Source organism: Diadema setosum, chromosome 5, assembly GCF_964275005.1.
Source record: "Diadema setosum chromosome 5, eeDiaSeto1, whole genome shotgun sequence".
In the NCBI taxonomy this organism is placed as follows: domain Eukaryota; kingdom Metazoa; phylum Echinodermata; class Echinoidea; order Diadematoida; family Diadematidae; genus Diadema; species Diadema setosum.
The window spans coordinates 31,702,814-31,725,456 of NC_092689.1; the positions used below are offsets into that span (position 1 = coordinate 31,702,814).

Sequence of the window (22,643 nt, forward strand, 5' to 3'; positions counted from 1 at the left end):
AGTCTCACGCAACTTTCGAGACCAAATTTGCAACTTCCCCGCATACTTGTGCGAAGTCACGCCCATTTTTGTAACGAAATGTCGTCCCAAAACGGGCACGATTTTGTGCTTTTGTGTACATTTCCTATGGAAAACAGGTGCTCTGTCATGAAAGTCATGAAAACCTGATTATTTTTTACAATTAATCACTTTCATTGATTAGTTTTGTGCTAATTATGGTAGTAAAGTGGTCAGTGACAATTTCCAATAGAAAAACAAAGAAAAAACAAAAGTTGAAAAAGTTGAAAAACAAAGAAATACATAAGAAATTATGAAAAACAATACAATACATTGAATTTCACCTAGAACAGCCACTTTTCGTTCCTGTTAACATCTTGATTATGTTTTGGTATGTCATGAGGATCTGAAAATGTAAGTTTCGAGGAGTCCTGGGGGGGGGGGGTGCACGGTGACCCCCCTTAGGTGCCCTACTACTAGTAACTGTAGCAAGCTTTCGGTGCATTATGGGTACTTCCACGTATCACAGTGCCTGCGACTGTTGACCTGCCTCGTCTCCCGTGTGTTGTTGAATGTGTTGTTGAATGTAACGTGTCTGAACGCGAGTTAACCGTTCGCGTTAGCCCCGTACGTACAGATTCGCGAGTGTTGTTATAAACCTTCGTGGCTTCGTTGCATTTCTTGGACTTGGTCGCATATTTTTACAGCGTGCCATACCCATACTACCTGGGAAAAACGACCAAGGTGGGAAAAGGTGACCTCTTCGCCGCCCAGTTTTCTGGCGGTCTGCCGGTCTGAAGTCGAGTCGATGTTAGCGATACGTGTAATAGCCTCTGGCCTCTCATCCTTGTCTTCCTCATCACTCAGTCGGCTGTCGCCGATCGCCGCTTTTTGCCTAACTTTGTTAGTGGAGTCGCACCGAGTAACGCCGCCTCCGCGTACCGCGTCCCTCTCTGCTCTGGTTGGGCTACCTCATCCTCATCACTCAGCTCAGTAACAGTAACAGGTCAACAGTAACTCAGTAGATTACGCTGCAGTAATAACTAGTAAATGTCTACCTGGCCTGGCTGGGTCAGGTGACCCTGACAGTGTCCAAACGGTCGTTAGTGGAGACGTCTTATCACTAGGAGCCTACCCTTAATGTTGGCTACTATTCACTAAAGTTTTTAACTCCCTAAGCGCATAGCATAGGAGTAACGCCAAACGGGTCCCGCTATTGCTGAGAACATCTAACGTTAAATGATGATGATGTTGAGCTAGATGCTGGAAGCTTTGCCTTTGTACAGCAGTGTGGACCATTCTAACAGTAACACTCCCACATCTCTCACGTTACTGCCGTGACTGTCATTGCATGTAGACTTGACTTGCCTGTTACTGTAACTGTATATCATCCAGAAAGACAACATGGCGATGGTCTCCATATCTCTCTGTTCCGTTAGTGTGATCGTTTTGTCAATTGCCTCCGTGATGTACAACGCTGCATCGGCTCCACAAGGAAATCGTCTAACTGGGGCAGCTCAGTCTCCTCCTTGGTGGCAAAACTATGGAGATACCACGCGATATCTGCAAGGTTGTGGTCTCCCCTCTGTGGCATTTCTCAGTTCCTTCGTCCCTGGTACCACCAAGGAACCAATATTCGTGTCGTGTTACGACCAGCAACAGATAGGCCAGATAAGGCCAATATGCTTCATGTTTGCTGCGAGAGTGCATAGCCTGTGCCCAGCATACAAGTCAAAACTTTCCGACAAGCCAGAGTTTAGAACGGCCATGGAGTCGGCTTTCATGAATTATGAGCAGGAAAAGAATGACCCCTTGTCTTTTTGCACCGATATAAAACCAGAGGGCCTCAGTGGAATTGGAAATGCATTTGAGAATTTTGACTGTGTTTCAGAATGTGGTTATTCTGGGATCACTCCCATCTGTCGCAGTTATGCATTCTTGTCGACTGTTGCAGGTATTTTATTTTTATTTAGACCATGGTCTTGAAATCTAGTTTCAGATTGCATTACTCTGACATTTCCTTTTAAACTACTCCTTTATGTCCCCCCCCCCCCCCACACACACACACACACTAAATTTGCCACATTATACTGTACTTATCTACGTCGGGTCTACATTGTATACAGCTACACTGCCATTTCCTTGTTTTTTACCAATGTTTTTTATAGCTTGCATGCATGGATGCAGGGATGTATGCACATTTTGCAAGTGTAATTTTATTTGGACAACCAGCATCCACGATCAAAGTGTGCATTATTAAAGCTATTGTATACCCAAGAGTCGGGTGGCAAAATTAGTTGGTGGATGAGGGGTGAGGGACATGAGGAAATCTTCCTGATCAAGATTGGTTGACATTGCAGCAAATGATTTTGGTTTATATTGTGACAAATGTCCATTGATCTCGAAAGTGCCAGTTAAAAGAGTCTCGACCTATAAATGTCTGCTAGACAATTCTGTATTGCTTGATAGAAGTACATTTATAGTACACGTTTTAGTAGCACCTTGAACCTTGCAAAATCTTCAAAAAACTGGAAAGCCCTTTAATAAAGTCACAGTTTTTCCATTTACCCTACATGTGTATTTGTATTTTCTTGACATCACTTGGTACATACTGTGCATGAAATTGGTCGATGTCAGCATGTGATAAACTTTCAAACTACACACATGTACAATAATGTTCTAAATACTACATTGCTGTAATTGTAAGAAAGGGCATAGTGGAAGTACTGTACATTGAATAAGTTGAAAATGCTGTGTATATAGCTTGACATAAAAAACAAAACAAGAGCAAAGACCGAACATTAGTTTAAGACATGCCAAGCTGTAGAGTGATTGCTTTTCCAGACTGTATTATCTGGTATGAGTCCATCCTGAAGTTTGAATATCATTCACTGTGAAATTCAGACTCAAAATGTCACATTATTATATTGATTTGAAAAGTACATTCTGATGTGTGTACATGTAAGACTTCAGTAGACAATTCTACATTCAGTTTTAAAAAATGAACTTTATGCTTTTAAACATTCATATCCCTTTATTACAGGGCAAATGCTGATGTCGTCTGCTGGTGGGGAACAGAACCAACAAGATGGGGTCGATGATAAGGATGCTGGACTTGCTGAAGAACAAGGTAAACTAAAGTCATTATACAGAACAGAACCTTAATGTTTGTCAATTGTCTACTTTTTAAATGTGGAAATGAATGATTAAAATATGTAACTTTGGCATAAGTTGACTTTAATAAAGCCAGTAAAATTGGATGAAATTGAAAAGAAAGAATGTCATGTTATAAAAGTTGGATATTAATAAGAGAACTATGGAATGGCAATACAATGTACAGTTGTACATATCACATTTTCACCACATATACTCAAATTTGAAGAGGCCTTGTTATCCACTCACAGCTTTTGCATAAATACACAAAAATCATTTTCCTTTTTTTATCAATGATTTACAGTAGCAATAGCAACCCCAATAAATGAATGTTGCTTGGATTAAATCAAGATTAAAGTAATTAAGTAGGAAGAATATATCAAATTATTTTACGTCAACTAAAGAGGGGGACCATGTTTAGTGAGATGATGCCAATATACCCCTGCTCTTCAGATGTTATTATGGGTACAATGTTTTGTGGTTGCAACTACAGTAGTCTCACTGCTTTGTGAAAAATGGGAAGACTGAATTATTCTATAGAATGCTTTTAAACAATAACATTGTTTTAGGTCAGATCAGATGTTGATGTAACCGTAACCAGTCCACTTGTTTGATTTTACTGGATTTTCTTGTAAATAGCCTGCTTGCACACAGTGTTGAATTTTGTTCGTTGCAAAGTGCATGTGATTCTGATAAGTATCCAGTCTTCTAGATGTGCCTACTTTTGGGGCAATGGGTACTGGTCTTTCAGATCGTCGCCGGTCACACGAACCGACGAATCCCTCAGGTTTGCGTAAGAATGACAATTTGAGAAAATCGCGTTTGCAGTTAACCCATTTTTGACTTATGGTTGCTACACTTTCATGTCTATAATTTCCAATTAATTTTGTAGTACATCAGACTTCAATTCTTGCTCTAACTTGTGAAGTTTTTATCGAATTGTATTGTTAACAAATAAGCGGGAAATCGTCAAAGAGCTGCATGCATGTATTTTCGGTCTGCAAAGAACGTTGTCATTTTCCATGTGTGTCCATATGTACATGTACATTGAGCGTTGTCATTGTCAACACATGTATTACATAGTACGCGCACTGTGCGCGCGGTCAATGAACTGCTGAATCTCAAAAATTACATGCAAGTCAATGCGCACTGATTCGTCGGTTCGGTGACCGCACTTACAACGCGTGGTCACCGAACCGTCGAATCGCCTGATTGTTTAACTCACGCGTCTATGGGGAAAACAAATAATTTTCACAAATGGAATTACATACTTCTACAAAAGTGATAACTACGTAAAAATTACACCGAATTACACTCTGGGAATTTCAGAATATGTAGTATGGAATATGTACTATCGAGATGATTGAAAAACTGAAAATCAAAAATTTGACCCAAAATCGAGTGATTCGTCGGTTCGTGTGACCGGCGACGAGATGTTTCTTGAGTATTTTTCTGTGAATACAAATAAAGAATATTTTCCAAATTATCAGCATGTTAAAAGTTTTATATCCCTGATGAACTCCAGATGAAAGATACCGTAGGATACTATAGATTGGTGACATAATTTTACGATAATTGTAGGTACTGGCATTAAAATTATCAGTACATTTGTATTTGTTGTCATTTTGCTCAATTTACATGTACTTCAAAGTTCCCATACTGTACATAACGGTTACGTTTAGGTCACTCCGTAGTGACCTATGTTGCTCTGCAATGTGTGTGTACATTATGTCCAGAAACATTGGCTAACAATTGACGAATTACATTTTTTCCTATTTTCTCTGTCTCTTTTCTTCTTTTTTTCATTAGAACCTGAAATGTCATATCTTGTAAATATCAGAAAGTAGTGAGATATCAATATTTCTTTAAGTAATGTCAATACATTGTACTTTGGCACTGAAGTGTTCAAATTCACACCAAAATATGTGTAGATAACTAAATTAATAAATGAAATAATTAGATAAGTGAGATAGATAAGTAAATAAAATAAAAAATAAAAAGGTACTTGAGCGGTGTCTGAAAAGTACAACATACAATGTACCCCTCTTTATTGGAATCATGATACCCTGTACTGTGGGAATACTCCATTAGCTATACGATGTAGTGAATGAAGCAAAAAAAAAAAAAAAAAGGAAAAACTGCTTTAATAGTACATCATGACTAGCTGCAAAAGTAAAAAAAAAATGTAGAATGTTCATTCCCAAGCCTGTGGCACAGGCCATTACTTTGCTGCCCCTGCACACTTGTTGAATATAATGCACATCAAAGTATATTGATTGATGCTTTTGAACAGCTTTCTTCAAAACATGATGTAAAGGATACATGTATGCAACAGATGAGAAAATATGAGAATTTGTGAAAGTCATTATGGAAATACTGTAAAACGAGGAATGTTCGCGTGCATTTTAATATCCTGAATTTCGCGAGCGCGGAGATTCGAGAAATTAAAATGCATGCGAAAGTTCGTTTCTACACTATATGCATTGAATGCCAGTGGCAGTTCGCGAAAATTTCATGCCACAAAAAAGGCCGTCGGCTCCAGTTCGCGAAAAATTCATGCCGCGAATATATCATGTTTTACAGTAGATTCCAGAATGCCCTGAAATTATGGCTAGCTTGCAAAATTCACCCCCCCCCCCCATTTGATATGGTACTGGAGATGTCTAATTCTCCCAAGATTTCTGACGAGAGTAGAAGAGGACCATATAAAGTGTAATGTAATTCTTAGCATTTGTTCAAATGTCTGTCAAACAGCAGAGTATGGCTGGCAAGGCAAGATTTGAAAGGATTTCTTTCTTTTATTGATCTCCATCATATGCCTAGGGCTATTGTATAAGATCAGTGCCTATTAATTTTTAAACCAGGCAGATCAGCTGCAACAAATTAATGCACATACATTTCGACCTCGATTATCTGGCCTCCTTTTATCCGGAAATCTCTATTATCCGGACATTCACGCTGTGAAGGACTTTATTTTTCATCCAAAAATTGAGAAAAAACAGTGACTTTCATGGATCTATTTTACTAATTTCATAAGATGTGCATGATAACAGGCTGTAGGTTTCTCAATATCTAATGAGGTAAAACATGTACATGTATGATTTTCACATAAAGATATACTTTGTTTGTAAGAAGGGACTACAATTTTGCGCAGGCTAGCATATTGTAGATTACACCACCATTGCGGGGTACGCTACCTGCTTAGCTGCCAGTGCACTGGGCGGCAGCTTGGACGGCAGCTGTGGATATACATGTACATTAACATTGTGTCTCCCATATCCTTACAATTCGCTTATCTGGATGAGCGCCGGTCCTGACATGGCCAGATAATCGAGGTTGAACTGTATTTCTTCTTCAGTATCAATTTCCTAGTTCATAAAAATAATCACACACACACACACACACACACACACACACACACAAAACGAATAAAGGGTAAATGGTACTGTAAAAGAGCAAATTTTTGTGAAATTCATTTTGCCTGACTTGCAGCAAAAATACGTATTATTGCAGAAATTTTTTACTTTGAGAGTGCTATGGTATCTCAAAATGATCATCATCCTTGTTTCAGCCGCTGCAGGTCAAGCAACTGATGAAAGAGCAGGTGTGTCTGTAAAGAGCCCCGCAGAAACTGTGCAAGAGGGCACAGATAATCAAGCTAAAGAAAATAACCCCTATGGTGATCAGCTCGCTGTGTCAGAACTAAAAGACTCGGAGGGACAAAATCCTGGTGATGTTTCTCCAGGGGACCAAGGGGCCTTCGCAGCTGCAGCTGCTGATGGTACCAAACAGGAGATGGAGCAACCTTCAGGGGTCAGGGAGAATACAGACCAAGGTGCCACCATTGGGCTGCAAGGTGATGGTGCTGCTGCTGCTGTTGCTAGTGGTGGTGGTGTAGGTACGGTGTCTGAGAGGCAGGGAGTCAATCAAGGCACTTACCAGGGGTTCCGCACTCCTGCAGGACAAGGAGGAACTCCAACTAGAGTGGTGGGTGCTGATGATACAAGGCAACCAACTAACCCGGACTCCAACCCTGCAGTATCTCAAAATCTGGGGACACTTGATGCACAGGGAGGAAGTCCACCAGGTGGGCACACTGTTTCTGGAGGGATGGGTGCTGGTGATGCAGGGCGACCAACTTACCCGGACTCCAACCCTGCAGCATCTCCAAATCAGCTGCCACTTGATAGACAAGGGGGGAGTCAAACAGGTGGGCACACTGTTTCTGGACCAGCTGGTGATACTGACCAGCAGTTACAAAATGACGGATATGAACCCCACGGACCTTCTGATGTTCAAGGAGGAAGTCGTATGGGTGGACTGACTGCTCCCGAACGTGCGGATGCAGGGAATGAAGCTGAGATCACGCCTAATAGACTGAATGGTGTGAATGCACCTGGTGTATTGCCAGGGACTAATCAGGTGTATAAACCAGCATATACACAGGATGGACAGTACAATAGAGAAACAGCTTTGCAAAATCAACCACCAATTTCACAGAAAACAGATGGTACAGGAGATGGACTTACTATAAATGAAGCCACAGGTCCTAGACTAGACGGAGGTGCGGTTGGCGGGCAAGGTCAAAATGGGCCTTATGACGCGGGCGCTGCAGACCAAGGAGTATCAAATCAGCAAACTATTAATGGACAGAACATAGTTCATACAGGAGACACAGTCCCACACAACGGAGCAGCTGGCGGTGAAACAGGAGTAGGACAACCTGATGGACAACCAGGAACTAACCAGCAAGTGGACTTGGGCCCGGATGCAGGTGGTAGACAAGAGGAAACCCAGAATGGAGAACATGGCGACCAGCTGCTGGATGCAGGTGATAGACAAGAGGAAACCCAGAATGGAGATTATGGCAACCAACTGCTGCCAGAAGGAGACTTGTCCGATTCACAAGGTGGGAACCGGCCTGGCATTCAGCAAAATGTTGAGTCTGGTGTTAGGGGTGATCAGCAAGAGGGGCATCAAGAAGAAGAGGGTGAATTCCGCAGCGATGACCAAGCAGTGGGGGAAAATGGTGACAATGCTGACAACCAGCATGAAGAAAAACTCCCGCCTGAGGATGATTACAGCGAGGTAATGTTCTGTTTTAAATGTTTGTTGTTGTTTTTTTTTCTTCGAAACATTGTTATTAGTATTGAAAAGGAGGTTTATTTAGAATGCTGGACTACCAATGCAATAGTAGTCCATGGGCCAAGACCCGAAAAATGGGTTATTGGTACCACCTGAGGTGGCAAAACCTTTTTGGTGTCATCTTGTTTGTCGGGCATAGATATACAAATGTACTTATCAAGCTATGATAGCATTTCCAAATGAGTAGCTTAGTCATAATAAATGAATTTTTAACCAATTTGGTCTCATTTTGTTATCCCTATACTTCTGAATCGAGACTAACCACTATACAAAGAAGAGCACTGTCTTCTGTATGTCCATGGAGCTTCAACTGTAGCTCCATGGTATGTCCACAGGTGTTCTGTTGTAAACGTGGTGCGCTTAGTCTTTATTCAAGGCAGCGAAGGGAATATCCAAAGGGTTATGATGTCCATAGCTGTTCTGTTTTAAATGCGATGCGCTTAGTCTTTGTTCAAGACGGCGAAGGGAATATCCAAAGCTTATGATACAGTGTATATCCCTTTATCTAAAAAAGAACAAAAACAGTTCCTCGTGGATTTGACGGCAAGAATCCATTAGCGGGATGTTGTCTGGCTCATCGGCATCAATTGCACTCACAAATTCTGTCCCCAACACAGAAAGGAGAGTGAAGGCTTGAAAGCATCGCGCAAATTTGCCATCGGAAAGATTGTGGGACCACCACCGCACAGACTGAGTGGGTCGGCTGATCTCCTCTACATGACTTGGGGCAGTGCCCTTGTTTCAATTATGTTTTTTTTTTTTTGTATTTGTATGTTTTATTGATTTTCTTGATTACAAACAATACAAATTACACAATAATTATGAACATATGGAACAAAGAATAAAAATGAAAATAAGATTATGTTTGTTGAGAGGGTAGGATAAAAACAGTATAGATAATCCCTTTCATAAGGAACTTTAGATATGATAACGGTACATTATTTTTTTTTCTCTCTTTAGCAGTGTTTACCAGAATATTGTTGTTAATCAGACAAAAAAAAAAAAAAAAAAAAAAACACCCAAAAAACACACACAGACACGAAAACAATTGTCACATAATTAGTCCACGGGCCAAGACCTGAAAAATGGGTTATTGCTACCACCTGAGGTGGCAAGTTCTAGTTGTGCATTTTGAAATGGCATATATCTAAGGATTATATTTTGCTATGATAGCATTTCCAGAGTAGTAGCTGATTGTAGTCATAGATTTCAGCCATTAACCCGACCAATACCAAATATTTTTTGACGCTCTTTGACCAAAGACAGGCACAGTGTGACTTTTGATAATTTCAAGGTTTTTAAACCAATTCCTCTGAAATTTGGCACATATATTCAACATATGATGCTCTAAAAAATGACACCATCAAAATTTCACCAAAACGCTGGATGGGGGTGCACTCAGTCAAAATACTACCCTCTCAACAAATACATCAGCCTTAAACAAAAATTACTCTGTTCATTTACAATGTTATTTATTATAATGTATTGTAGTGTACCGGTAGGCCTACCGGTACATTGTTTTTGCATTATCTCTCATTGTTGGATGGAAATAAAGCGACATTGGCGTGGCATTAGCGTTTTCACCGTAGTGATTTCACCGGAAAATGATGCATAATTGAAAAATACCCTCAAATCCATGAGGAATTGCTTTTTTAACATTGTTTTTAGATAAAGGGATATACACTGTATCATAAGCTTTGGATATTCCCTTCGCCGTCTTGAATAAAGACTAAGCGCTGTGGACACCATAACCTTTGGGTATACCCTTCGCTGCCTTGAATAAAGACTAAGCGCACCGCGTTTATAACAGAACACCTGTGGACATACAGAAGACAGTGCTCTTCTTTGTATAGCGGTTATTCTCGATTCAGAAGTATAGGGATATAAAAACGAGACCAAATTATTTAAAAATTCATTTATTATGACTACAGCTACTCATTTGGAAATGCTATCATAGCTTGATAGCATATCTATGCCCGACAAACAAAATGACACCAAAAAGGTTTTGCCACCTCAGGTGGTACCAATATCTGGCCTGGTCCATGGACTATAAAGCTTGAATAGAAAACACTATTGAGCACTGAGAAGACTTGAACAAGATTCACATATTGTACATTATATATGTGTGTCACGCACTACTTATACAGACGAAAAAGGCAGCCTATTTCGGATTAAATTGATTACCGCTAGTCCAGATGTGTGATTAGATTTTATCAAATTGGATCACAGGCAGTGGCATGTTTATACTCAAAACAGTGTTGCCAGAAAGATAGAAGGCAATGCCTAATTTCTGAATGCTTTTATTATGTCATGATTGTGATGTATGCACCAATGAAAGGCTGCATTGCATTTTTGGTCTCAAAAGGGAATGAAATCTAAAATTATACATGTATACATACTGTAAAGCAAGGAATGTTTGCATGCATTTTAAGTGGAAATTTTTGTGAGAGCCAAGATTCACATATTTCAGAAACTGTAGTAATGTGGTACTTAGTATTACTGTCTCCTCATCCATTGATGGCAGTACTGAGACTGTGAAAATGTACTGTAAAACGAGGAATGTTTGTGTGCATTTTAATTTCACAAATTTTCGCGAGAGCCAAGATTTGCAAAATTAAAATGCACGCGAAGGCTCTTGTCTATACTACACGTATATGCATTGAATGCCAGAGGCACTTCGCAAATATTTAATGCTGTGAAAAAGGAAGTCGGCTCCAATTCGCGAAAATTTCATGTTTTACAGTATAACTATTGATATATTCATCAGACTTTCACTGATCAATGTGTTTTACTAATTATGGCTGCATTTACTCTAATCCACATTGGTATATGTAAGGTTTTCATTCCCCATGTGCCCATCAATTCGTAAAATTTACCTGCTGTTTGATGCTGTATATCTTTGTTATTTATAATTCTGACTATTCAGTGATATTGTTTGACAAGGTAGGGAACCCCAAACACCATGTTTTTCATGTACGATTTTGTAATTTTGTTATTTTTGTTATTTTTATTTTTTTTTTTAGTGGCAGGATTTTCAAAGCCTCTTTAGAATTTGAATGATTCCCTGTTTGGCAACACATTTCAGGACATTAGCTCTCGGGTAGAATTTTACGTGTGGTTGGTTAGATTGAAAATCGTCGGCTTGATATGCTAAGAAAGTCTGTATTGAACTTTGCAAATTCCAAACACCTCACATTTCATTTTACTGACTATTCACGAGTTTGAAAAAAAAAATTGTTAGTACATGCAGTTCATCATACAAGTAAGTGGTTTTGGTATGGATACATGCGTGGGTACAAACTACACTGTATGTAAATGGCAAATTGTGAAGCGTTGCACTGACATCATCAGCTCACCATTTGCATATTCATATTTACTGTTCAAGAAGTGTGTTGTGAAAGTCAACGAAAATTTACAGTTTTGTAATTTCCTTGATTTATACTCAATTTTGATCAGATTTTTATTCTTGTGCTCATAAATTGGAGTTTTTTCTGATAACACAGAGTTGACCTTAAAGGTCCAGTTTACCTTTGGGAGCAGTGACTTTAAAAATGTTCAAGATATCACATTTGATGCATATGTGTAGGTCTGTTGTATTACAAAACATCCTACCATATAAATTTTTCGCCATAAGGCCTAAGATATATGGATATATTAGTATTTTTCGCAGTAAACCATAACTGTAGACAGTTTAGTCTGGAAGTATTCTTATTATATTTATTATTCACATTTGGTGTATTTAACAATGCTTAACATTGATTTAACCCGTTGAGGACGAGTCCCGAGTATACTCGGGCAAGCGTCTATGGGAAATGCGTGTTGTAGCAAAATCAAACCGTCCTCAACGGGTTAACGGATTCAAATTTTTACAGTGGTTGTTTCTATCCCTAGCTCACGTTTTAGAAGTATTTAAAACAATAATGCTGGGTTTTTGTTTCATCTGCAAATTATGCCTTTAACCCGCTGAGGAGGGACTGATTTTGCGATAACATGGATTTCCCATTGACACCTGAATGAGTATTCTCAGGACTCATTTTCAAGGGGTTAAACTGGTCCAGAATCCCTCTAAAGGCTTCAAAATATTGCAGCTGTAGGAAGTGGATGGTCCAAAATAATAAACATGGACAATATTCAATGCATGTTTGGCCAGTTGCCTGTTTAATACTGCACAGTTGAAGGTCTTGCCAGCATGTTGTGGCCCATCGCCAACATTTATTGAATTACACATGACCCCACCAGATGTTCCGACCTCTAATCAATCAATGTCTTTTCTGGCTCTGTGTGCCATTAAATGCAGGTCTGTGCTTCAAGTTGAATATTTTGATTTTTTTCTTTTTCTTTTCCCCTTCAAAAAATGTGTGTCATCAGGAGAGTGATTATCCCGGCAATTTGCCACCTGGTGATGACAATGGACAATTCAGTCAAGGAGATGCATCAAACTACGATGGAGATAATGCTGGGAATGACAGAGACTACCAGGGCGAGGATGAGAGCTATCGAGAGGATGATAGGCAGAGAGAGAATGAGAATGTGAACCAGGAGTCCCAGCAACAGGTGCATGAACAGGTGCACAAGGTGGGCAAAAGCTTACTTGACCAAATTTTCCTTTCTGCATGCTTTACATAGGAAAGGGCGTGAGCAATTTCAAAGTGCCACTTTGCGCTTGAACAGAGAGAGGTCATGTGTGATAACAGGCCGTGTTGCCTTGCAAAATTCACCGAGGTATAAAGCATCTGTGATGTACCCTGCATTCAGATGATTCCTCGCTTCGCGGGGGCAGTTTGGAGAGTTTTACAGTTGACTGTCCGCATGTGCATTGAGAATCTCCCGCTGAAAGGGGGACAAAATCACGGCTGGTGGTTTCAGCTGTATGTTAGGTCACCGTACTGTAGGGCGCGATTGCAAATTTATACAATTGCCTGATTTGCCACCACATTTCAAGCATGCGCACTTGTGAGGAAAACAGCTGCACGAGAGATCAAGGTCAGTCCCTCGCCAGAATTTTGTTGCCGAACTCGACAAGCTTGCCGGGGAAAGTCCTGGCAAACGGGACATTCCCTGCAAAGCGGGGGATCGTCTGAACGCAGTGGTAGGGAGTCCTAATGATTATTCATGAAACCTTATAAATGGTGTTTTCCAGTACATCTACGTGACAATAACAAGGAAATCCTAAAGCCTAAAGTCAAGGTCAAATGCACAAAATTTCACTATTTCCCCCATATCTATGCAATGCCAGAAGGTATTTTCTTGAAACTTACTATTTTCTTGAAACATACATGTATTAACCAATTAAGATTCTCTAGTGAGAGTTTTGGGTCATGGGGTCAAAGTTCAAAGGTCAAAAGTCAAGTGAAAATGTTATAATTTGATTCCCCCCCCCCCCCCATATCTTGGAAAGCGTTCCAAGTATCTTCATAGAACATAGTACATATGCATTTACTGACTGGTAGTGATTATCTAGGGAGTTTTGGGATCATGAGGTCAAGATCAGGGGTCAAAGGTCAAGGTCAACTCATTAAATATCACTTTTTCCATCATATTTATGCAATGCCAGCAAGGTTTTTATTGAAACTAGGTGTATACATATATTACCCAATAGAGATTATCTGGGAAGTTTTTGGCCAAGAAGGTCAAAGGCCAAAAGGTCAAAGGTCAAGTGAATGTGCCTGATTTCTTTTCTTCCTCCATATCTTGGAAGTGGCTGAAAGTATCATCATGAAACTAATACTTATGCATGTTCTGCCTGACAGTGATTCCCTTGGGAATTTTAAGGTCAAAGGTCAGGTAAAAATTCTAACAATTTGCTATTTGATACAGAAATTACACTTTTTATATACACTTTGAAATTGCCCGATGCATTGACTTATAAAAGGGTTAAAAGTCAACTAAAATTCCTCAAATCCCCAAATACATGCTCTCTTAGAAAATGCAGCCATTCAGCCAATTAAATCTAGTTCAAGGAAAGTGAACACTCAACACATTATAACATGTCATTTTGATATCTCACCAATTAGACGAAACTGTCGTCACACATTGTCAAGACGTACTATAGACCTATTAGGATAATTATACATTATGGTGGAGGCATACCAGTGGCCATAGCGACATTTCTAGTTTATTCCTGGTACTGTGTAAAATTTGTCGCATAATATTGGACAGACAATTCTAGTTTCAGATTGTGCAGGCAGCATACATGTACATCGCAATCGCTTGCAAAGATTGAGTTGTTTCGAGTGACGACATGAAAGTCAACATGGATATCGACATTTCCCAATTACCAATTTGGTTCAAATTTATGTGAATGATTTGAAATTTAAAACTATTAAAGTATATTGGGATTTTGATGCAATACACAGACATTGTATGAGTTTCCAGAACTTGAGATATCTATTTGGATATGGAAGTACATTAGCACCAATTTTACTTGGTGTTACCGGTGACATTTGAAGATGTTTGTGAAATGTCATAAAGCTTACAGGTGGTTTAAAAAACAGCAGTTCACAGACAAAGAATATGCACTAGCCTAAAATGATTGAAATCAGGGGAACACTAGTACAGAGGATTTGACTCTGAAAGTGCATGAAAGTGTGCAATAAAGATACAAAATTAAATCAATTCATCTGGAGTGAATAGTGTTTTAATTCCAAGAACGGTTTCACGTCCAATCCTGGATGCTTCATCAGCTAGTCTGATTTGATGGTGGGAAAGGCATTGTTGCCAATCGTCGGTAGTGCATCTGTGCTGGTTGGCAACGACGCCTTCCCACCATCAAATCAGACGAGTTGATGAAGCATCCAGGATTGGACGTGAAAATGTTCTCAGAATTAAAACAGTAAGTCCAGTTCAATTGATTTAGTTTTGTACCTTTATTGAACATTACTTGGATGAATCAGTACTTCAATACACCAATCGACTAAAGTGTACAACAACTCAAAATATCCCCTCCTGCCACTTTGCACTCACATCAAACAATCTTGTTGCAAGGTTTTATTTCGGGTATGTGTGAGTAGTGGTGCTGCTACTGGCAATCTCGCCACATCCAAGACTTTGCAACTGAATGTGGCATGCACTGTATGACACCTTCCTACCATTTTTTTTTTCTTTTCATGTGTGTCTTTTGTTGCATAGGATATTGTCTATGAGGAGGACGAGGAGAGCAGCCACTTCCTGGCTTATTCCCTGACAGCAATCATACTTATTCTGGCTACCTACATCATGTATCATAACAAGCAGAAGGTATGTACCTCCTTGCTGTACATAAGGGTGAAAGATTATTTCATAATAAATTTTCAGCTATTTTTCTTGTTTTTTTTTTTACTTGGATTGAACTACAGAAAAAAAAGAAGGTTCCAACACAAGATTTTGTTGATGACATCATCTGTCAATCAACTGCCAAATTGTTGACATTATTAACAAAAGACATTGGCATGCCCCTTCCTCCAGTTTGAGCGTAACTTGTCTGTTTTCATACTACTAACTGGGTGAGCAAAAAACATTGTATTGGAAACAGAATCATTATAGAACGTATAGCACATATTCTTTCGGTCATTTAAGTGATGATCAGGGTACTATGAATCAGCACGAGTCAGTATTCATTTGCATTGCATAGGTCCTTCTCATGGTTCATCATATCATGCCAAGAGAAATAGAAATCATTTGGGAATTATGTTTGTCTGTTGTTGTTAAAGATGATTCATTCAGCATCAATAGTGTGATATGATGAAAAAAATAATTCAAACCCAGATTGGACATGATTGAATTTTCGATTTCTGTAAGGAGCCTGCCCCTCCTGACTGATCATATTGCTTTCATTTGCACCTCCCGTCAGATAATTGCTGTGGTGGTGGAAGGCAGGAATGGTAAGGGTAGAAGACGCCGACAAGGCTACCAGAAGCTGGACCAGAACATCAGCGAGGCGATGCCATCCTTGCAGAAAGCCTAGATCTGGACACGCCCTGGTGACCCACACCTCTCCATTCCCCATCCCATTGTCTAGTCAGTGGCCACCGGTATCTCAGAGTTCAGGGGATTCCCGTTATATAACGAAAAACTTGGGACCGGCAGTCTTCTTTTGTTATTGATATTTTGTGATAGCTGAACAGGAAAGTGTACAAAGATACACAGATGATAATTTGGGGACATTAATTTTTTTCTTCGTAGTAACTGTGTTTGTTATAGCGGAAGTACACTGTATTGAAAGAAAAGAGAAAAAAAAAATGTTAATGAAATATTAACACTTTAAAGACTCAGTAGCTTTGGGAAACATGGATGGTCCGATTGATGTCATGATGTCAGCGAATATGTGAATTGAAGCGTATGGTCATCAGTAACAATTGACTACAGTCAAGATTCTTCGGCTGTGTGTGTACTTACATAGCGATCAGTGATAAAATTGTACACAATTTGTTTAAAGGGATTTCGATTATACCTGATCCTGGTCAGCATTTCCACTCCCATGGTATCCCCGCGCTACAGGGTCTTTAAAAAGTGCACTCGTCGTCTTCTTCGAAGTTGGTATGTAGACCAATCCTCCTCCTTGATGGCTGATGCAATGTTTCGAGGCTGTTCATACACTTGCAGAGATCTGAAGTCTGAGCATAACATACTGTATAAACTGTTATATTTTCGCAGACAGATATCTACACGGGGCGAGGGCAATTACCCCCTGGGCAATTACCCCGGACCCTTCCCTGGCCCTCATCCTAATCCTACTCCTGAACCTAATCCTAACCCTAATCCAAACTCCTAACCCTAAACCTAACACTAACCCTAATCTTTACTCTAACCTTACCACTAACCAGTATTTATCCGGGGGGTAATTGCCCGGATACGATCTACACGAATAACGAGGTCACGAACCGTTTTGCGAGATGTTGTTTTTGGCAAATTGACACTGAAATTATCGTTAGTGCACTATCTGATATTGCACGAAAATGTCGCCATGCTGTGCTAGATGATAGTATCACCTAGCGCATGGTGACATTTTTGCTCGTTGTGTAAATTCACAGTCCAACAGTGATATGCGAAACTCACGAAAAGTAAGCCATTGTTAAAATAACAGCTTGTACAGTATTAATGTCTTTGACATCTCTGTGGATGATGAGAATGCAGTCATTTTATTTTCCCATAATTTTCCTTTTGTCTCAGAGGCATGATAATGTCAATTGTTTCCAGCTTAAGCACTCTTGCATATGTGTTGCCTTTGATGAGGGGATGATCAGGTTATTTTGGACAGACACACTGACCATGATTGGTGTGTTTTTGTTTTGTTTTGTGTTTTTGTGTTTTGTGTTTGTTTAAATCTTTCCATTGCAGTGCTTGTTAATATAGCAAGAAATACCACAGTAACTTACCTGAAGTACACAGTGCAAAAAGAGGTCAACATAGGTAGTATTGGTAACATGCATTTTGCTATTTAATGTTGTGCCTTTCTCTGTTATTGACCAGCTGGGCTTTCAGCTTGGAAATTATCATGAATCATGTTTTCCCTTTAATTGCCCTGTACATATAACTCTGCCAATCTGGGTGTGATCCCCAAGCGCACGGATATAGCAATTGTGAGTGACACCAAACCCATGCCAAGAAACGTGTGTTGACATTTAATCATACATTTCATGTTGCTGCTTGGATACTTGTGGTTGGGTACTCATGTCATGTAAGTGCCTTCTCGTATGTTTGTCTATTTCGAGTGTGAGCACACAGATCTAATCTTGCTGATGTATTGACAGCTGTAGAGAAATAGCTGTGGAATGCAAGCAAAACTAATTTCTTAATCATGTGGTGTATATAATGTATCAGTATATGTTATATGTTAGTGTGTATGAAACATTGCAACAAACCAAGCTAATATTATGTATTGTAGAGAAAATGTGCCATCAACAAAACCATGATGGCCCTGTGTTCTCCCAAAGTTTAAATCTTGTTGTCCAGTGATGTTCACTTTCTGTCACCATCTTATCAGAATGTGTCATGTGTACATTAAATACTGTTAGTGCCTGTGACTTTTCCACCTTCCCTTCAAACTCACTGAATTCAAAGAACAACTAGAAGTGGTTTTGGTTGATATATGAATTTCAGACATTAAAAAAAATTGCTGGTCTTCTACCCTATGTTTAGCTCTCTCTTTACTGATTATTTTCGTTGCGGATTTATAGCTTTCCTTCTTCACAGACACATACATTGTAGCTTTCCTACACCCCATATATGTACATTACACAAACACATATAAATGTGTACAAGCAGAAGGCAATGGCAATGATGTTATAGTTTTTTTCTTAACCTTATAGAGGTGAAGAAATGAAATCAAGGTATGAGAGTCATAGTCACAGTTGATAATGAGCACCTTGCTGATAGAAACTGCTAGAAAAAGAGGATGCTGATGCAATGGTAGCAAATTATATTATGCCACTATTTAATCTTCAAGTGTGTGATTGTGCACGATAATGAAATTCTTGAGGGAGGACCATGCATACAATGATTAGTCTGTACATAACCATAAATTTAACAGTAAGCCTCAAGAGGACAGGTTCCCTTTCCAAATTTGGGATAGTTGCCTTGTCGTCTACACCCCCCCCCCCCCCCCCCATTTTATCAAAGTCCATGCTTGGGGTTATGTGTAGACATTTTACATGGCTTTGACTTCCTTGGAATTCCATATTTATTTTCAGGTATATGTATATTCGATTTTATTAGTACCCATAGTTATCTCAAAACAAAGCTAAACACACACACACACAAAAGAAACAGATTTTTATTTACTATGATAACTTATTTGAGTAATCAAAAATTTGTTTCTTTTTTTTTTTGTTTAGCTTTGTTTTGAAAGACATGGCAATTTATAGGAGGATAAAGAATGTTTGTCATGAAAGGAGGATTTTATGGTATCTCATATGCAAAGCTCGCAACGTACACACACACATAAAAAAAGAGTGTTATGTACACAGCTGTAACCTCATCATATTGAGTGGCTTTCGACACATATTTGCTTGCAACGCGGTTCTGGCTGTTATATTAATGATTGGCAGCATGCCCTAGCACAGACTGTTTGTCTGAAATTGGCAGAGTCAGTGAGATTAATTCATAGAGAATAGAGATTGTCAAGCAAAAATTTGGTACATGTTCAGTGAATGCGTTCAAACTCGTTTAACCCGTTGAAGACTTGTCCCGAGTATACTCGAGCAGATGTCTATGAGAAATGTGTGTTACAGCAAAATCAGCTCATCCTCAATGGGTTAAAGGCATAATTTACCATTTGCAGATGAAACAAAAACCCAGCATTAGTGCTTTAAAATAGTTTTAAAATGTGAGTCAGGGATAGAAACAATCACTGCAAAAATTTGAATCCGTATAATTGATGTTAAGTGTTGTTAGATACACAAAATGTGAACAATAATTATAATAAGAATGTTTCCAAGACTAAACCGTCTACAGTTACGGTTTATTGAGAAAAACACTGATATCTCCTTATATTTCAGGCTCTATTGCAAAAACTTTATATGGCAGGGTGTTTTGTGACACAACAGACCTACACATATGCATCAGATGTGATATTTTGAACATTTTTTAAATCACTGCTCCAAAAGGGCCTTTAAGTGAACTTTCCTTAGACGAAACTTTTTTTTTTTTTCACCTGGTGAAGCTCAGCAATGATCTCAAGAGTTGTCATCAAACTTTAATGAGGTTTGATGATATTGTACCCAAGAAAGTAACACAGGTAAAGTCCACAATACTGAAGGAGGGATATAATTTTATTGAAGGTCTTGTGCTACGCAAATGAGCAAACAACTGGTTTCACAGTCCAGTTGCTCTTGTACTTCCAATACTCCTAGCCGATTTACTTCACCATTTCTTCAAATTACATACTGAGTATTAAACCAAAGTGATGATGTCACAGTCTTTTGTTAAAGCTTGAGTTACAACCAGGTGTGCACATAAACACTCGGGCCAGGTGAGGTTGCGTAGAACCCGTTTCTGCGGCAATAAATGGCTCTGACATCACACTTCGGTACTCTTTACTGTTCCTTGTTGGTTTGTGTATTCTACATTCAACCATGTTGTTGTTGTTGGGTTTTTTTTTAACTCACAGAGGCTTTGAATGTCTTCATGTCTTCAATTCTCTAATGTATGCAGAAATCTCAGTACCCAGTCTTTGTATAGCATATGAAAGAAATGCTAGTGTTTCTGTGTTGCTTATTGCGGTACATGATCATGTGTTTTGTTTTTTGTTTTATTTGAAAGCATTCATTGTTGTGTCTATTCTTGTATGCATGTCTGATACAAAAATTGTGCTTCCCTAAATTTTGTGCAGAATTGCAGTGTAGTCTACAAAGTTGTATGTATTTGAACAGGTAAATTAGATGGACTTTAAGAAGTTTATGAACAGTTTTACAAAAGCTCTAGCATTTTACATTTTGTCTTGGAATGAATGAAGGTAATGGTCTTTAAATGCTTTCTGTGAATGTTTACATATCGCTTAAATGTAGAAATTTTGTGTGAGTTTATAAGATGGTGGAAACATCACATTTACAATTGGTCACAGGTTGTGTAGACAATTTTACTTTACTAATGTATTGTAAACTGCTCGTTTGTGTGTGTATTTCATTTATGTTTATGTCTGCTTATTATCTGATAGCTCATCACTGTTTGCTGAGGAGAGATTTTTCCTTCAGACCATTCATTCTGCAATGCAATCTATTTGTGACAGTCATGTGGTTATCTGTGTCTCTCAACTTTGAGGCATGAAATAACCAACGCATTAACAGCGAACAACACTGAGCAAAGCTCCTGTTTTACTGCCAACATTGCAAATGAAATTCTTGAGTGAATACTCTCTTCATTGATAATGTTTAGGTTGTATCTGCAATAGCTGTCATATGTTGACATTGATTCTTTTTGCACATGTGTGTATTCAGATTTTTTATGCGCAGGGGGAATAAATGAAAAGAAATCGCTGAACTCTAAATGCAGTTGTGCATGTTTTGTCACTACGCTACGTGTTATTGTCATATATATCGATATATCTATCTATCTGTCTATATGCGTTTGTGTGTATGTATGTATGTATATATATATATATATATATATATATATATATATATATACATATATATATATGTGTGTGTGTGTGTCTCTGTGTGTGTGTGTGTGTGTGTGTGTGTGATATAAGGTGAAGTGGGCTCGGCCTTGTACATTGTGGGTGCTGCATTATCTTTATGTATAGGTGTGACGGAGGAATGACTGCTCGCAGATGTTGAAGTATGTTCACTAATAGCCTTTAAAGGGAAGATAAACCCCAGAGCAATGTGGATTGAGTGAAAGCAGCAACATTAGTAGAACACATCAGTGAAAGTTTGAGGAAAATAGAAAATATAAAGGAAATTCAACAAAAATTCACTTTTCTAGAATCATGAAAGAGCAATGGACCAACCTCTTTCAGAAAGCAGGGGGAATAATTGCTACCCTTAACATATGTCAATATCAAGTTGATGGAATTTGTAATTTTCATGAAAAATGGATTTTTGTAGAATTTTCTTTATATTTTCTTGGTATTGTTGTCCACTCATACGTCATAACCTCTAGTAGTCTCCTCATCCAGCGGTTCCAACACCAAAACTTTAAAAATTCATAACTTTTGCATCGATTGTCCGATTTTCTTCAAACTTTCACTGATGTGTTCTACTAATGTTGCTGCTTTCACTCGATCCACATTGCTCTTGGGGTTTATCTTCCCTTTAATTCTCCTGAGCTTTCGACTGAGTTACCGGTCTTTTTCAAGGGCTTGGGACGTAAACACAAAAGCAGAAAAGCAACCAATTTACATACATTTAAACAGAATAAGGAAAAAACAAGGCAAAAGGCCTGAAAAGATAACCAGTGTGTTTTAATTTATACGGTTCCACTTATGTTGGTTTATGTATTTCAAATGACTTCATCGCAATCATTCCTGCTGTTATTGCTTACTAATATTATACTGCTACTACTGTTCCATTATTTTCACTGCCAGTGAATGTCATAATATTGCTGTTCCGCTGTAGAGGATGTCATGTTGCTTTCTATATCCTGTTTGATTTTCTTTTGGCTTTTGTTTTATTTTGCTTTGTTTTTGCCTTATTCTGTTCAAATGTAAGCAAATTGGTTGCTTTTCTGCTTTTGTGATTACCTCCCAAGCCCTTGAAAAAGACCTTTAACTTGGTCGAAAGCTCGGGAGAATTAATATACAAATAGTGAATGGTCACGAGTGCAATGGTACGAGATTTCGCACGAGGTGAAAGATTGAGGCGCTCTATTCAACGAGGCGAAGCCGAGTTGAATAGTGCGCCTCATCTTTCACCGAGTGCGAAATCTCGTTC

At 38.9% G+C, this 22,643-nt stretch overlaps 1 protein-coding gene across 2 annotated transcripts; it reads left to right on the forward strand.

The window, feature by feature from the left end:
• The first annotated feature begins 1,384 nt into the window (after positions 1-1,384).
• Positions 1,385-18,404, forward strand: LOC140228676 (uncharacterized). Of its 2 annotated transcripts, XM_072308939.1 has the most exons (7): positions 1,385-1,951; positions 3,041-3,127; positions 6,722-7,924; positions 7,982-8,238; positions 12,664-12,870; positions 15,424-15,531; positions 16,124-18,404. In XM_072308939.1, exons 1-7 carry the CDS (start codon positions 1,402-1,404, stop codon positions 16,235-16,237), a joined length of 2,526 nt encoding a protein of 841 aa, XP_072165040.1. In that variant the 5' UTR covers positions 1,385-1,401; the 3' UTR covers positions 16,238-18,404. The 2 variants fall into 2 exon arrangements, with proteins under 2 accessions (XP_072165040.1, XP_072165039.1); XM_072308938.1 differs by having other exon boundaries at positions 6,722-8,238.
• The last annotated feature ends 4,239 nt before the right edge of the window (positions 18,405-22,643 follow it).

Coding starts and splice junctions, on each gene's coding strand:
- LOC140228676 (XM_072308938.1), top strand. CDS start 1,402: ATGGCGATGGTCTCCATATCTCTCTGTTCCGTTAGTGTGATCGTTTTG. Junction 3,128..6,721: donor TGGACTTGCTGAAGAACAAG/GTAAACTAAAGT, acceptor TCCTTGTTTCAG/CCGCTGCAGGTCAAGCAACT. Junction 12,871..15,423: donor TGCATGAACAGGTGCACAAG/GTGGGCAAAAGC, acceptor TTTGTTGCATAG/GATATTGTCTATGAGGAGGA.